At 39.2% G+C, this 17,649-nt stretch overlaps 1 protein-coding gene across 2 annotated transcripts in view; it reads right to left on the minus strand.

Moving 5' to 3' along the window:
• Window positions 1-5,814: 5,814 nt before the first annotated feature.
• Window positions 5,815-17,649, minus strand: part of srgap3 (SLIT-ROBO Rho GTPase activating protein 3) — a 55,432-nt gene continuing 43,597 nt past the window's right edge. The window contains exons 12-22 of one of the 2 annotated variants that reach the window (XM_053315113.1): window positions 16,116-16,146; window positions 15,628-15,688; window positions 14,918-14,995; window positions 14,639-14,773; window positions 14,000-14,105; window positions 11,142-11,369; window positions 10,774-10,847; window positions 8,487-8,667; window positions 8,111-8,254; window positions 7,702-8,017; window positions 5,815-6,558 (exon numbers count right to left, since the gene is read on the minus strand). In XM_053315113.1, the coding sequence (XP_053171088.1) occupies window positions 6,112-6,558; window positions 7,702-8,017; window positions 8,111-8,254; window positions 8,487-8,667; window positions 10,774-10,847; window positions 11,142-11,369; window positions 14,000-14,105; window positions 14,639-14,773; window positions 14,918-14,995; window positions 15,628-15,688; window positions 16,116-16,146 (1,801 nt within the window). In that variant the 3' untranslated portion in view covers window positions 5,815-6,111. Of the gene's footprint in view, window positions 6,559-7,701; window positions 8,018-8,110; window positions 8,255-8,486; window positions 8,668-10,773; window positions 10,848-11,141; window positions 11,370-13,999; window positions 14,106-14,638; window positions 14,774-14,917; window positions 14,996-15,627; window positions 15,689-16,115; window positions 16,147-16,637; window positions 16,741-17,649 lie in introns of both variants that reach the window. The other variant, XM_053315112.1, reaches the window with a different exon arrangement.

A 17,649-nucleotide genomic window follows, 5' to 3' on the forward strand; every position in this document is an offset into this window, starting at 1 on the left:
TGTTATTAAAGAGTTTGCTCTCATTTGCGTATTAATTATAATGGAGAAAAAAAAGCCAAATTAGGCCACTGGAGGGGGCTTATGCAACTTGTGTTTTTCCAAACCAGCTGCAGCATCTGTCGTTCATTGATGATGCATACCTTGTTCTAGAGACACATACAACAATTTGTTTGCCAGCAGAAGCAAAGTCAACTGCAGTGTTTTGTTCATAGCTTATTTTATTTCTTCTTCTTTTTTCTTCACAAGAAACTTACAGTAAATGTTGACGCTTTTTTTGTGCTAAAGAAACTTCTTCATAAGTAAAAGTAAAGTATGTCATGTCAATACCACTGTGCTCATTAATTTTAGGAGATAAAGGGGAACAGAATCAGTCACAAACCCAGAATTTTATCATGCAATATGACCATAACCAATCAAGGAGATTCTGGGTGGTACTTCAGGACCTAATTATTATGCATCTTGTTGGTTGATTCTAAATCATGTCACTCACAGTAGGAAGAGTCATCAATATCAGATTCCTTTCTGTTATTGTAATAAGTCTTATCTAATGTCATCCTAATGACCATTGCTTCCTTTTTATTGAGTAATATGCATTTCCTTTCTTCATTAATAAAGATACCGTTTAAGTGGTAAGTCAAACATAAAATCCAATTTGATGAAAAAAAAAAGAACTGCTCATGCAATTATTCCTCAAGCCTGATGGAAATACATACACGGACATCCCAGATTGATATTAAAATTAGATACGTGAGATCTACTAAATTGACTATAGTAAACACACCTGCTGAAATTTACTCCAGATTTACGAAAAATGTGAACACAGTTTCTTGTTTGACATGTTCTTGTTGAGCATGGGTTTCTCAGGTGGAACAAATTAAATTCTGTTTATTCTCTGTCAGGGTGAGATGCTGCTATAGCGCTCTCTCACCAATGAACTAGAAAGCCAATTTAAAAGGGAGGTGTAATCATCAAATTTATGCAAAACTCTGGGCATCGATTCTCTGAATGCTTTATGCAAATCTTCAGAGAGCAATCAACAGTGTGCTGATATCACTCTGAATGGACAGCTCATGCTCATCAACACTTTCACTGTTGCAGCTTCTCCATCATGTGGCCACAGAATGAACTACAGACTCATGTTAGTTACTCTTTAGGGCCCTATTGTATCAGTAGGAAAACACATTTTTGGCAGCCTAAACATGCATGAAAAATATTTGTCAGACCTGCTGAAAAATTTGGTATTTTATGTGTCCAAGAAATGTGGAAAAAGTGGCTTTATGGCTCCCCAATTGGACACCTTGAAATGGGAATTTCTTCCATCCAGATTGACGTAGGAGGTCTTTCGATGTTACGCCATGAAATTTCAAAGCCTTACAACTTGACTACACATTGTCGAAGCTTTTCCAAATTTCATATGCTTGTTAAGAGTCCAGGTCTGAAGACATGTACAGGCCCATATTTAGAGAGAGTCATAGTGCCACCGACTGGCAACAGAAAGTAACAAGCGTCATTCTTTGACTAGTTACTCCTAGGAGGTTGGGCAGATACACCTGAAATTGGCTCAGCTAGACCATGATGATGCTACATTCTGAAGCTCATGACCCATAATAAAATGCTGTTGCTATGGCGACACATTCTGCACCATTGAAATACAATGTTGTTTTTTACAGGCAAAGGATGCAATCATGAAACTTGACACACACATCTGGAGGACAGCCAGTTAACATCCTGTATAGGTATTTGAGGCAAAATGAATCGACAGCACCCCCTTGAAAATTTCAAATTTGAAGCCCCACCTTTCAGATTGATGTAGCCAAATGACAATCAGTAGGCATATGTATCATGTCCAGATGCACAAAAAAGCCTCATGGATTCATTCTGTAAGCTATCCGGGACCAACTGAAGATCCAACCTAACTCTAACAGGAAGTCTGCCATTTTGATGCAAAGTTGTGATTTGGCTGCCATTTTTCCCATTTTCACACCTCTTACTTTAATAAAGTCAGCCATATTGGATCGACTTTTTGATTTTGCCACTATATGCTGTGATTAAAAGATTTAATCTCGAACATACTCAGATGTACTCAAATTTAATCCTTGCCATTAGCAGTTTGGTTGTTCTGCATCTGCCGCAAAAAACTAAAAATATGGTAATCACAGTATAATAATTTTGGCAATATGATAGCAATGTCATCAGTTCAAATCTGGCTGGGTATGCTTGTTGAATGTCAAACACCTCTCTCCTCATTTTTTGGGTACTGTATGTATCTATTTTAAATCAAGGTAAAAACTGCCTCAAAACGGGGAAAAAATGTGAAAACAAAAAATGTCTCCTTAACTTCAATATTAACTTTGGGATTTATGATTTATACAACAGAACAAAAGCACTCAATATATCCAGATCACAGAGCAATAATGGTTTTATTTGGATGCAGGGGGGTTTCAACATCCATTCAGTGGTATGGTGTACATTACATCACAGGGTTTCAACCAACCAGACACTCATCAACAAACAGCATCACTAGACATACAATTAAAGAGAAGGTAAACAGTGTGACAGCTCACACTCATGGTCCTCACGACATGACAGGCGCTCAGTCCACTCTCTTACTGTGATGTACTTTTTCTTTTTAATATTAACGTAATGTCTTCTCATGTCAATAAACAAACAGTGTTAGCCATTTCAACATACATTCCAGGAAATAAAATGTCCACGTACATCACATGTAGGGGAAATAAGAGTGAACCAAGTGCCTCATAGCCTCTAAAAGAAGAGGGTCCATATCAGTCCTGCTGTTGTCAACAATACTGCAATGTTTTTGCATTGAAAGGAAAGGAGAATGAACAACAAGAGTTTACGGCTCAACCACAGCACAGGCAGTTCACAGGGGAAAACAAAAAATATGAACGAAATATTCTGAGATGATTCTACTGAACGGCATATCAGTAGATTGTGTGTACAGTAGTTTTTTTTACTCCTATTCCTCAGGGATCACCCAAGCACAGACGAGCAGTTCATGATGATTCTTCTGTAATTCAAGAGGAATATTTCAACACAATATACTCCTAGGAGTGTTTGTGTATTTATGTTGGTTGGATGACTGAGTAGCAATAGAAAGTAACACAAAAACAAAAAAAGTAACTTCAGTTTTTAATAAACATGACAACTAATACACAAAATATTACTGTTAAAAAAAGTAAATATAAAAGTCCAATAAAAACTGATGTTGTGCACAAAAGGCACTCAAATTGTCTGCTCCACTTACACAAAGTGTCTATAAAAAAAACAGTCTAGATAAATACAATGATGATAATTTCACCTTTTGAAATTGTGTGCTTTCTTCGTATTTCCATAACATATGCGCTTTTTTGTAACATTATCTTCATAGATTTAAACGGGTGCAAAAGTGTAACCAAAACAGACAAAAAATAACTATTTATATGGATGACTTTAATAATTGTAATACTGTAGATGGCTTCCACTGTTATGTTACAAGAAGCAATACCAGCAGGAACCAGCAGAGGATGCCAGTGCACCATATGACCTTAACTGCTGTACAGACGGGGACAAATTAAAGAAAAAACTTAAATAAAAAAAACGTATCAAATGCTTCCGTTTACCAGGGCTCACGGAATGGTTTGGTGAATATGAAAATGATAATGATAAAATGCCTACAGAGTCACCAGATCTCAACCCTGTTGAACACCTAAGATTTTGGGCCAATGTGTAAGACAGTGCTCTCCAAATTATCTCCATAACAACAAATGATATAATATAAACTTTTATCTTTCATCTATTTAGTGATGTTTGTGATTATCTCCTTTTGTTAGATTTTTTCTTTCTATCTGCTGTACTCAAGCATCTCAGGCATTTAAAAGAGATTTTGATCTGATTAAATATAAATGAGGGAATATCTTGTGGAGATATGGTGTCCACTGATAGAGTTTCACAGACTTGGCATGGAGCACTGAAGCTTGTTCTTGAGGCTCGTGGTGGCCTGACTCCATACTAAGATACCTCTTGTTGGATTTTCCTTTATTTGTCACCCATCTTTATATTGTCTTTTTCTGTCTGTATGAGTTTTCTGCTCTTAAGAATCCTCCCACCTATGCACATGTATATGTCTGTCTGGATATAACACAGATAACAAGCAAATACTTTCAATTTACAGCCTCATATTGTAACACTGTAGAATATACAGAATGACGGTAGGATTAGTGCCTGTTTTACATGCTCAATCAATCCATCAAACTTTTTATTTCTCTTTCACTTCTGTTTCAGCAACTGCCACAAGCGGCTCAATTTATCATTCCCAACCCATGTAAATGTTAAGACTTTTTTAAAAGTCCAATGTTTAAGTAATTTGTGCGTTTTATCAATGCAAGGCACCACACACAGCCATTGATCCTCTTACATAATATTAGTCGGACATTACAGCGCAAAAACATGCACAATAGAGCAGGCTTTTTGGGATGCAGATTACAAGGTTCTGGATTAGAGTTGTCAGAATGACAAAGGATAGGTATAAACACTGAAATGTTCTCTGTATTTATCAACAAAGATAAGAAAAAAGCAGGAAGGAAGGAAACTGCTATGATAACATCATGTCACAACATCTACTTCTTAAGTTCCTCCGGGTGACTATCATATTCTAAATTTAATAGAGCATCTGTCACTGAGTACTCTTGCATATTTCTTATGCAATAATGAAATCATTCTAATCAGACTTGAACAGGAAACTGCAAACTATTTCAAGATGAACAAATGTGTCAAAATATTATGAAGAAACATTTCTACTTCAGCCTTTATAGTCAATTCAATAGCAATCAGTTTTCTACTGTACGGTTACCAAATGCATTCAAAGCACACAGTAGGCAAGGTAAATGACTTGAACTCTACACAGCCAAAGAATATGCTTGATCATTTCAGATTAAAATGTGTTTTATGGTTGTTTTTCTGTCTTTTCAAGTGCCGTTCACATCATCCCTTTGCCTTTTCTATATCAGCCTGTACAAGATTAACACTTACAAAAATTACTAGCTATATATTATGTACAAGTTTACCACAGGATTCCTACAAGTTAGTTGGTGCATTAGTTTTCTGCATGTAATATACAGGGCATCAGGGGAAAAAAAGGAAACAGCAATGTTGAGTCTGCTCACTGTCCAACCATTTGTGGTGGTGGAGGACTCGCTTTGTAGCTCTGTCTATAACTTCAGTGATCATTTTCATGCCAGGATGATTTATCTTCACCATTTGAGGTGAGGACCTAAGGTAAGACATTTAGAATACCATTAGTCACACCCATGGCAAATTTAAAATATAATACTTGATCCCAATGTATTACATTAAATATTTGGACATCTGAAACTTGATTATAATATATGTTTTCATTATTATTAATACAACTAATATTTTATGCTTCCTCTGCTTAACAAGCTTGTCCATTGACTGTATGAAGAAAGCCCTCATTGTCGTTAATGTTTCCCTTATTTTCTCCAAACCCTGCATGCAGAAGTATAAAATGTCACTACGTTTTTACTCTGCTGAACATCCACTGTATTATAGTACAAACAAAAAGCATGGAAACTTCAAGTAAGTATGTATGTAGAACCAAGAGGCCTTTGACCTAATTGGTAAACAGACATGATATTTTAGCCTGAATGTTTATACCAGTCGAGATGAGATGTTTCATACACATCCGCTGGACAACATGCGCTGGGTGGAGACTAATACCAAAATTTCACACAAGTATTGCTTCACTTGCATTCAATGTATCTCTGGAACGAGAACATGGCCACAGATTATGTTGAACTTGAGGTAAAACTGAAATACATGTATTCTTATACACATTTACTGTAGACAAATCAAGTTTCAAAGAGAGTGGAGCTTTACACTATCACACCTATACAGCTTCTTCTGCCACTTTATCACCATAGTAACATACTGTAGGCTCGCTTCAGGAGCTTCCTGAATATATGAATTAAGTCAGGCAGAAAACACAGAGAAAAATATCCATATCTCCTCGTCACACATCGGCACCCATTTCCATAAGCTTTCCACTCACTTGGAAAGCTTTATAACCTTCTCACTTTGCAGATTCCACCTTTGCTACATAGTGCCAGATTTATCCCCAGCATCACCAGATGTATTTATATTTGAACCAGCAGCCGTATTGTTACTTGGAAACATCTTCTCAGTGGGAGTTACAGCAGGGCTGCCGACACCCGAGGAGCTTGAGCTGCTTGAGCGGTGCTGGGTTGGGGGAGGGCGCACTGGCCTCATGGGTGGGGGGCGTAGCTGAGACCCGGCCAGCCGCGCGGAGAGAGCAGGCTTGAAGGTGGTCATCATCTCAGAGGTGGAGCTGCTGCTTCGGCGCATGGCTGCATCTGGGTCACGGATCATAATGGTGTGCAGTGGACTGCCAGGCTCAGAGCTAACTGGGTTCTTCATGGGCTCCAGGGTGTCCAAGACCACATCGGGAGCCTGCTTAACGGTGTTCTGTCGCTCCAGCTCACGTAGCTCATGGAGCGCTGTTGTCATAGTCTTCTCTATGTCCTGATAGATGAGAGGTAAAGAGTATAGAACAATCAAGAACAACAGCTAGGTCAGCAGAGTTTGTCATGTAATGGGATAACTAGACCATTGTTTGTACAGTGTATCTATGTTTTAAATAGATTAATTTCTGTGTGGTATGAAAATCAATTAGCAGACCCTTCAAACTTGCCTCTGTTGTGTAAACCAGTGAACATCAAGCCTGTGATAACTTCAGTAAATGGTACATTTTTGTTGCATGTTGATGCAGTTTAATCACAGGTGCCTTGATATGGCTTTAAAAACAACAACACTCAGGCAACTTTAAAGTATCTGGAAATTAATGGATAACAGCAGAATACTGGAATAACAGATGGATATATCCACATTTATAAAACAAAGCAGCAACATCTGCAAAAAGGTTAGCCACAAGTACAAGTGCTTTGTAGCAAATGGGCTAACACTTCCAAAACTGCTGCTACAGTCCTTTCAATTATTCTACACAGAAATGAAAATCAACTTTTTACAAACTGCTTTAGTCAAGTTAAACCTATTGGCTTCTGCCATTAGCTGATGAGGAGACTCTGGTGCAGAACCTTCAGTGCTCTTTAGCTTGTTACTCAATTCCAGGCCTTGAGGCATTTTTGTCCCCTGCAATATGTCTCTCACATTCAGCCCAACTCCCAGCTGCTGCTCTCAGATTGAGAGCTACAGCAGGGGACCTGGTTCTGTTCTACCAAACCTACCCAATCCACTGACATGCTATATTTGTCACACCTCATATTATATCTGATACATGTGTGACCACACAGAGTCACCAAACAGAGATATAAACAAAGGATACCAAAGTAGAGAAATACTTTTTCTTGATATCACATTTTACTGATCAGCCTTTTCTCCATAAGCAATTTCAAGCTGATAAAACATCACTGAGATAATAGTAGACCTAACTATTGGACCATTTTAACAATGTTGTTACATTCCATTTTCTATTATATATGTATGTCATAATTATAAATAACAATTTTATATTTTCAGCAACTCAAACACTAGAATGGCAGTTAAATGATGACACGGTCTTCATGGTCTAAAGTGAAGAAGAAAATTGTCCTGTAAAAAGTTATTCAATGCTCTGCTATGAGTAAAATCCAGGTAAGAAAGTCTTACCTCAGCCAGAGCTTCAGTCTCCAGTGATTTGTGGTCACCGAGGCTGCTGTGACGAGTAGCCCCCGGGATTGGTCTCAGTGGGTGGCCCTCAGGATAGGCCTTTCTGTCTGGGTAGTTGATGCTGCCTGCACTTCCAAAGGTGCCAAGGCGCCTCTTTTCTGGGCTCTCCATACGACCCTTGCTGATGGACACCTTGTGGGGGCTGCTGGGACAGGCTGCAGCCCGAGGAGGAGTGTCAGCCACTCTGGTTGGGCTGTGGGTGTCTGTGCCACTTCGACGACGTGGGATTGCAGCTCCATCAGACCGTAATCTGACCCTATAGAGAGGAGTCATACCAAACCAACAATAAAACATGAAAATTCCTTAATAGTACAAAATAGGAAAGGCGTTTATTCTTAATTGCATCTACCTTCCCATGACTCCTCCAAAGTTGTAATCAGGTTCACATGGTGATGGGACATCGTTTTTGGATGAACCTTTATCATCCAGCAATGGTCCGCTGCTTGCTTCACTATCTGCTTTCTGGCTCAGGTTATCTGAGAAAGCATCATCCCTGAAAGAGCAATAGTAGGGAGTATAAGATATGCACATGTGTGAACACCTACACTCAGTTATTACATTTCGGGAGGTAAAAGCTACAAACTTACGTTTATTCAACAAAATATATCATGTTGTAATGTTGCTAGCTTCACTGATAATCGTTTGTAAAATGACTAGAGGTTTAGAGATAACGTAATACAAGGTAACCAACAGCAATGGTTAAAACACATTTTGCTGTTACTTACAGGTCTTGCACTACAATATATTGATGTGGGATGAGACCATCCACACCATTGTGCCGTCCTTCCCACCAGTCCTCAGATGCTCGGTGATACAGAAGCAGAGAGGCTCCCTTCTTGAAGGAAAGCTCTCTTGGAGTACGTCCCACATAGTCAAACTTAGCAATGGCCTCAATCTGTTCAACCTCTGAAAACAAACAGACAAAGAAACATCAACACAAAACTTAATAATTTAACAGAATTCAGTTGACTTGTTTAACAACTTAAATGCAAATCTGAAGTAAAATGGTGGCCAAAACAAACAATAATACGTTATGAGAGATTGGAATCTGTGCTTCTAGTCCATCGATCTTTGCTACATCTGTAGCACTGCTATGGTACAATATGTTATTTCCATGAAGTTAAACTCATATGTCTTTACATTGTAAATCACTCAGCTTTCACCAACGTGAAATTAATTAAATAAACATGGTTGTGAGCGTGTGTGTGTTTGCGCATGAGTGTGTGTGTGGGTTAGGGTTTCCAATTCAGAAGACAGTGTAATTCCATAAACCAGCCAGCAGAGGTCAGGAACAGTTAACTGAACACCAATCAGCAACAACTAAGTCTATTCAGTTTAATTTTAGAAACTCAACAGAGGGTTGCAAACATGTTCAAGAAGAGTGATATACTTAAAGAGAAAAGGATAAAAAGCAGCTTTATTCAAATTTGGTTTCTATTACAAAGTTTTTAAAAAAAGAGTAAAGGTATTGTCATTACAGCATGGTTGATAAGTTCTTAATTTAACAACATCAATTTCTTTTCCTCCAGGAACACTGATTATTGTCAGAGAACAACCACATAACAGCTACAGAAACAGTGCAACACAAGAGCCAACAATGTCACAGAAGTCTTTCAAACGAAGAAACAGTACAGATTAAATTTAGGGTTACCCCAATCTGACACAACATGCTTCATACTTCATAGACCTATCCATTAAAGTCTGTATAAAGTAAGAATACATATGTGTTCTGAGTTTGATATACCACATAAAAGAGTGTTGTTAACCACATTGCCAAATTTGAATGATTAAAAAAATCGCCAAATATATGAAATTAGGCTTCAAAGTTGTATAAAAATAAAAAAGCGTCTTTCTCTGCTCCCAAACACTGTGGGCGTGCCCACCGAGTCCACTGAAACACTCATCAGCTGACGTAAGCTCAAAAGTAGCGAGTAACGAGAGCATCAATAGAAATGTAGTGGAGTAAAAAGTACAATATCTGTCCTTCAAATGTAGTGGAGTGAAAGTAAAAGTATCCCCCAAAAATAATACTCAAGTAAAGCACAGATACTCAAAAACTGTACTTAAGTACAGTACTCAAGTAAATTTACTTTGTTACTGTCCACCACTGCTGACAGCACAGGAGATACTAGTCTGTGTATTACTTGCATTTTAGCTTTTGTGCCTGGCCCAGTTATGCATTCAGAGCTCAGAGGAGAATTGGGGAAATACTGCACAAAGGAGAAAGTCCCAGGAGAATTGCTGACTAACGCTGAACAAAGAGCGAGTAGGGGAGAAGGGGGGATGGAGGGAGTAATAGGGAGAGAGAGAAGAGAGACTCACACTCTCTCTCTCTCTCACACACACACACACACACACACACACACACACACACACACACACACACACACACAAACACACACACACACACACACACACACACACACACACAAAGACGGATCAAAGAGGCAGTGCTGCATGCCAACACTGTTTACTCAACTTGCCTTCAGCTTCAAACATCACATAAGCCTCTGCGCTCATAAGCTGTTGCAGCACAAACCTCATTCACCTTTCAGTCAAAAGCACTTAATAAAAAAGGTCAGTCTGTACTCAAGGCTTTTTCATCCACAAAGACTTCTAAAATCACATCACACATTTTCTCATGTGAAAACCATGTAATACTATTTGGCAAGATGTGAACTGGCTTGATAGGTTTCTCTCTCTGAACGATCAAACGGCCAGGCAGTAGCATCTTTAAAAAAATAATAATAATAATAATAAATAAAAACAATAATTTCATACTTTTTTCTCTATAATGATTGAAGTATTTATTTTCTTTAGATGTTGTGATACTGCTGTCAATATTGTGTATAAAAAGTGAATTACCACACCATGAACTGGAAGTATAATTGTAATATCTATATATTATTGATAAAATGGTGGTAGCATTTATTGGTGGTTTGAAAAAAACATGGTAACAGCGTAGTCCCTTAATAGAGTGGAGATGAGAAATGACAGCTATGATGTACTAACCTTCATCACTAGTGTGTGGTTCAGTGCCATTGTCAACCTCATCAATGGTTCCTGGTTCACTGTGGGGGCTGTCACTGCAGGAGAACATTGAAGTGAAATAAAAGGGTTAATTAATATGATAAGCAATATCAGATGTTGCCTTGTTAACAATACTAGTGTATTGTTATATTTACATGAAATCACAGAGAAGGATTATGGTTACTGAATATTATCAACTAGATTAATGAAACGGTAGCCAAATTTGTTAACACAGTGATTTCTAAACATTTTTAGAACTTATATAAAATATTGTCACTGATATGTGGATAGTGGAGCATGACAATGCCATTTCCCTGTTAAAGTATGTACATCAGAGTTGATATACTCACCAGTACTCCTCCCCGCCAGTCATGCACTTTTCATACACTGGGCCATCCAGTTCACGTTGACTGGGAAAGATGACTTCATTGTGGATGATGATAGTCTTGATGACCTCGTTAACATGTGCCTGGCATGCTACAGGATCCTGGCTGTCTGGGATGGGCATCAGGGTTGGTCCAAAGCAGATAGCCAAATTGTATGGATCCATCATGTTCTCATCACTGTACTGGGAGAGACTGAGGGCCAGGACACATGTTGTTAGATAGTGTTTGTGTTTTGAAATGATGTTACAATTCCTTTTTGTATTTTGGTGCTTTTGTTGCTATTTTGGTCCTCTTTGTCTACATTTACATTATGGAAGATTCCACACACTATTAGATGAGTTAAATATTAAACCTGCAATAGCTGATTTTTTGCCACTTGGGGGGAGCAGAAGTAAGCTATAAACACTGATATATTATCACCTTCTAAGTTGATATGGTGAACTTGTTAGCAAACACTTATTTACCCATCCACTAGACACAGAGCAACATTAGGAATAATTTGGAGTCCTATTTCTGGTCATCGGGTAAGTTTAGGTCCAATATTCACTAAACTTTAACCTTATTTTTGGTTTCTACCAACTCCTGTCCTGAAATATTTGCCTCTTCAGTTTCTAAATGCTCTACTGTGTTCACCAACTAGTCACTAACTGTCTGTCAGCTATTTGCTGATGGGCAGGTAGTGTACAGTGAGTTTATCACTGCTTTTTTTATATGAAAACAGCTGCCTACACTCTATTAGAGTGGTCAGATTGAGAATGAGCTGAGAGGAACTGTGATAAAAAAAAGTGATAATTCTGTTGATAAGTCATTATAAGTGACCCTATTTACATACAAGTAGTCATGTGGCCCGTTGCTAATATAAATATATTAATAACTGATTTTAGCTGCTTTAAGTTAAGAAATATGAATCTATATTAAGCTGAAAACAAACTGTTTTTTAGCAGAGACATCTGTTAAAAAGTCACCAGCTTCAAATTAAGTCAGGCTTACAGTATTACATGCTTAATTGCACAGCTAAGTTAGAGATTTGTTGGAAAAGTACTCCGATCAGCCAGCCCCTTCAACAAATCAACTTAGCCTGCACATGCCACAACCCACTTTAAGAAAACCAAATCATCTAGTGCTTCAAGAGGAAGTCATAATCAGTCCAAGCACATAATCAACAAGCTGCGACAGAGCAGTAAAGCCACAACTGGAGCAGCTCCAGCAATGAAGGGGGTATAGGAGTAAAACGAGGGGCATGAAATCAAACTCTTTGTTCTGCTGGCTAACCCAGTAAAAGGAGCATTATTCACACCCATTATCAGAGGACAGGTATACTACTTTAGTGAGCCACAAGTTTCCGAGCCCATAAATAACTTCTAAAACACTGCAGACAGATGTAGCAATAAGAAGGTGGTTGTTTTTTCTGTATGCTTTTGTACACTACATTGCCAAAAGTATTCACTCACCCATTCAAATAATTGAAATCAAGTTTTCCAATCACTTCCATGGCCACAGGTGTATAAAATCAAGCACCAAGGCATGCAGACTATGTTTCTACAAACATTTGTGAAAGAGTGGGTTGCTCTCAGGAGCTCAGTGAATTCCAGCGTGGTACTGTGATAGGATGCCACCTGTACAACAAGTCCAGTCATGAAATTTCCTCACTGCTAAATATTCCACAGTCAACTGTCAGTGGTATTATAACAAAATGGAAGTGATTGGGAACGACAGCAACTCAGCCACGAAGTGGTAGGCCACGTAAAATGACAAAGCGGGGTCAGCGGATGCTGAGGCGCATAGTGCGCAGAGGTCGCCAACTTTCTGCAGAGTCAATCGCTACAGACCTCCAAACTTAATGTGGCCTTCAGATTAGCTCAAGAACAGTTCATAGAGAGCTTCATTGAATGGGTTTCCATGACTGAGCAGCTGCATCCAAGCCATACATCACCAAGTGCAATGTAAAGCGTTGGATGCAGTGGTGTAAAGCAAGCCGCCACTGGACTCTAGAGCAGTGGAGACGCGTTCTCTGGAGTGACAAATTGTGCTTCACCATCTGGCGATCTGATGGACGAGTCTGGGTTTGGCGGGATTATGGTGTGGGGTTGTTTTTCAGGAGCTGGGCTTGGGCCCTTAGTTCCAGTGAAAGGGACTCTGAATGCTTCAGCATACCAAGAGATGGACAATTCCATGCTCCCAACTTTGTGGGAACAGTTTGGGGATGGCCCCTTCCTGTTCCAACACGACTGTGCACCAGTGCACAAAGCAAGGTCCATAAAGACATGGATGAGAGAGTTTGGTGTGGATGAACTTGACTGGCCTGTACAGAGTCCTGACCTCAACCCGATAGAACACCTTTGGGATGAATTAGAGCAGAGACTGAGAGCCAGGCCTTCTCGTCCAACATCAGTGTGTGACCTCACAAATGCGCTTTTGGAAGAATGGTCAAAAATTCCCATAAACACACTCCTAAACCTTGTGGAAAGCCTTCCCAGAAGAGTTGAAGCTGTTATAGTTGCAAAGGGTGGGCCGACGTCATATTAAACCCTATGGATTAAGAATGTCACTTAAGTTCATATGCGAGTCAAGGCAGGTGAGCCAATATTTTTGGCGATATAGTGTATATTCTATTCTTCCTAGGGTCCACATGATCTTGCCTTTGCATATGACTACTGTTTTTCTGTCTTTGCCCAATATACTGTTCAACATGGATTTTCCCCAAAAGAAATAGATTTCCATGAAAGTTAACATTAAAGAGTAAAGAATAAACCTATCTACTTCTCTTCTGTATACACCAGCACCTATTACCTGGTATGTAATGTAAATGTGTGCAAACTCACTGATTGAGAAAAGCAAAAAGGTATCTCATCACAATAATGATGGTCCGAGGAAGAGTCACAATAATCTGCTGAATATGATGCGCCCTCTCCGCTCCAGATTCCAGCTCTGAAACATAGAATACAGATATAGATGGTTTACATTGTGATAAACAAATATATCTTTGAAACTTCTATGGGCATTTATCCTATAACAACACTGTCCACTCAAGTATAGTATAAACCTGACTGTAGAAGTGGAAACTGATCAAGTGAGAGTACAGTGCCGAAAAGGCAAAGAAGAAAACTGTTCTGAAAGCTGCTATTTGACACTTTAATAGAAGCCCCCTGCTGCTTTTTGTCAGAGCCTTGAGGCACACTGAGTGATCAAACTATTAGAAACAGCGGGGAAATTATTCTGCAGTGAAGTTGCACACTGCAGGCTGATGTGGGCCTCATACTCCTCTTCCTACTGGCTTTCTGTTAAAAATCGGACAGAGAGCCCTGGTGTTTAGATTGCTTCCATGTGCTGCACCACATGCTTTTCTCTTCTTCAGTAAAACAGGAGTTTCTGAGAAACTGTAAGGTGTGTTTTCTCTTTTCTTTTTACCGTTCACTAACAACTGCTATGGCTTTGAACACTTTCTGTTGCATGTGACTCACTGATGGTAGAGATGAAGTCCAGGAAACGCTCCTTTGGGAAGAGTGGATTCTCCAGTCCTCTGAAATATAGCTTTAGCACTCCTGCCACTGAGTTGATATCATGCTCATTCTGGTCATCAATCAAGGGATCTTCACCTGATTAACAGAAATAAGTATGCTCTCAGTGCTTTTTAAAAAGTGTTCAATGGCTTTATCCTTTTTAGGTGATGGTATTGATGACCTGATATTATGCTATTATGTCATTTGTCATTTTGTTGCGCCATACAAGCAGTTACTTACCTCTCTCATATGAATTTTTGATATCATTGACTTCCACCTGTGATCCTGGCACACGGAATATGCCTTGCTGCTGCAACCCTGAAAGAGATACAACCCAGAGTGTGCAGATACAGTCAGACTTATGCTAGCTGTCATTATCTCCAAACCCCAGTGCCAGCCTCATGAAAGTCTATTGGAAACACATAACACAGAGCAGGAAATGTAATCTAGTCATAAAGGGAGATGCGTATTTTTCCAGGAGAGGGCCCCTCAGTGAGGCTGTAGCATATGGTTTCAGTTAGAGGGCTCCTAATCAGTTTTCTGGAGTTTCATTAGGTCCAGATCCAGGGGAAAGGCCTGCAGGCTACAGCAATGAGCTGAAGACAGATGTGAAGGTAGACAGGGAGGAGTTATAGGCAGGGAGGAGGGGGTGTGGGAGGGTGGGGCTGAATTGACTAAACAAAGACCAATGGGACTTTCAAAACTCTCCGTGTGTGATCTATTGTTATGAGCTTGTCAAATCATCGCCATGCAGCTCAGCGCCTCAGAGACTGAGGTGGAGAGTGGAGCAGGTCAATCTATGTGCCTGCAGCTATTTGTAGGAATATATTGCCTTGTCCAATAGATGCTGTCATTTCTTATGAGGCTGGAAGAGTTTTCAAAGGACTTTCTTTCTTTTTCCGCCCCTTCGTTCAGAAGTAGTAGCCGCAACAACATCACGTGAGACTTACCGTATAGATTGATGTATCTGACACAGCTCTCAACAACAAGTGGAATTGGTTGGCCTGAATCCTGCAATGAAATAATATGAATAAATATTGACAATGCAAGACAAAAAGTAATGCATAAATAAAAGAGGTAGTAATATATAATATTTAATTTATAATGTTAACTTTGCTATATATACAAATAAATGATCTTATTCATGTCAATTAAAAAGATGCAAGACAGAAGGAGTCTAATCAATCTCCAGCTCCATCTTACCACAAAAAAATCTAATTGCTTGTCCTGATGACTCATAAACATTTCATCAGGCAAATCTCATAAGCAGTAAAAAATACAAGTAACTATTATTTATAACCTGATGTCACAGGAATGTAAACAGTTGTGGAAAGTAGCAGCAAAGAAGTGTAGCTGAAGCAGTTGGGAGTAAATTACTATTAGTTAAATTGTTTTGGTGCATTGAGCCGTGAGCTATACTCTCCAACAACAGAGGTACCTGGATGCGGGTACGGGCATTCCTTCTTCCTCTGGGACAGAAAGCAGCAAAGCACAGAGTAGCAGAGGAAGAGAGGCAGAGAAGCACACGGTTAGAAAAGCTCAGGTGACAAATGATTACTCTGGAGGTTAAAGAAGTCTAAGCACAGGGACTGGCATTAGGAAAGCTACAGAGATGCAGTAAGGGATGGGTGCAGTAAGGAGCAAAGCAGACCCACTGCTTTCTCCTGTCTCTCAGTCACCCAAAGAATGACTGAATTTAGAAAGAAAGCCAGAGATCGTAAATTGTTAGAGAGGGGAATAAAGAGACAGCTGACTGCTGCTCTGTCTGCACCAGCAGAACCACGGAAGGGAGGAGGAGGATTAGAGGTTAAACAAAGGGGGTTATATCATGATCAAGGGCGGCTGAAAGAGGAAGGAACAAAAGGCCAAAGTGAGGAAGAGAATGAGAGAGAAGGCTCTAGTTGCCTTCCCCTCCTGCTCCACAGGGGCCGCTCAGTCATACACCACCACCAGAGGGTACCTTGATGAAGGTCTCCATATTGCCGTTAAACAGCTTATGGTTATACATGGAGCGTGGCCTAGGCTTCCGCATTTTCTGTGGTTTAGGGGGAAGGGTGGGGGGCCTGGGAAATGATGGACAAAAGGAACAAAAAAAAAACACATTCTGTCAAACTGTAGAGCCAAATGTGTGTTCAAAAGCGGGTACAAAAAACTGTCGACAAAAAGGTGCAGTAAGAAATTCCTCTGTTTAGGTAAGGTCACAAAAAAACAGAAACATCTTTATTTAGAAGCTGAAAAAAGGCATTGAGCAATTTCATTAAATAGGTCTTTAATAATTAAAGCATGATATGTCTGCCCCTTAAATTACTACTTAGAGGTTGGGATGATAGACTCTGGATCAATTTTCAATAAAATACTTCTCCTGACTTACTGAAAACACAGCACAGATTAATGAACATTATTTACAAGGCAAATAAATCAAGCCCACCAGCTGATATTTCATATCACCACATACCTTACAGCAATATAAGGCATTTGAATTCTGCTGAGACTCATAAATGCATGATTCCTCTCAGAAAATACAATTTCATGTTTCTTGTGTTGTTCCATTAATAATAGAAATCCCCCTAAACTACTGTAAATGTCTTCTCCTGCACCAGAACATCATGCATGCAAATGTACCCTCTCACAAACACATAGAAACATGCAGGCACAACTTATTTTTGACAGTTTCAGCAAGACGCAGCTGAAGGTCATTTTAATATTTATGACAATCCTTTGCAAAAGAAACCACAAGAGCAACATTTAGTATGTGCAAGTGAATGTGTCATATTTGGAGAGGACAGTAGAGATTTGGCATTTTATGTCTGTATATAAGATACAGAGCATGATATTAGGCTTGACAGTCATTGACCACAAATAATGAAAAGCTATGCAATATTGTCAAATATGAAATATACATAACATTATTTTTTGTTCTGAACATTTTTTATCTGTATTTTCTGTTTGTTATAACTACTGATGTACTTTTG

The sequence above is a fragment of the Scomber japonicus genome, chromosome 3 (assembly GCF_027409825.1).
Source record: "Scomber japonicus isolate fScoJap1 chromosome 3, fScoJap1.pri, whole genome shotgun sequence".
NCBI classification, from domain to species: Eukaryota; Metazoa; Chordata; class Actinopteri; order Scombriformes; family Scombridae; genus Scomber; species Scomber japonicus.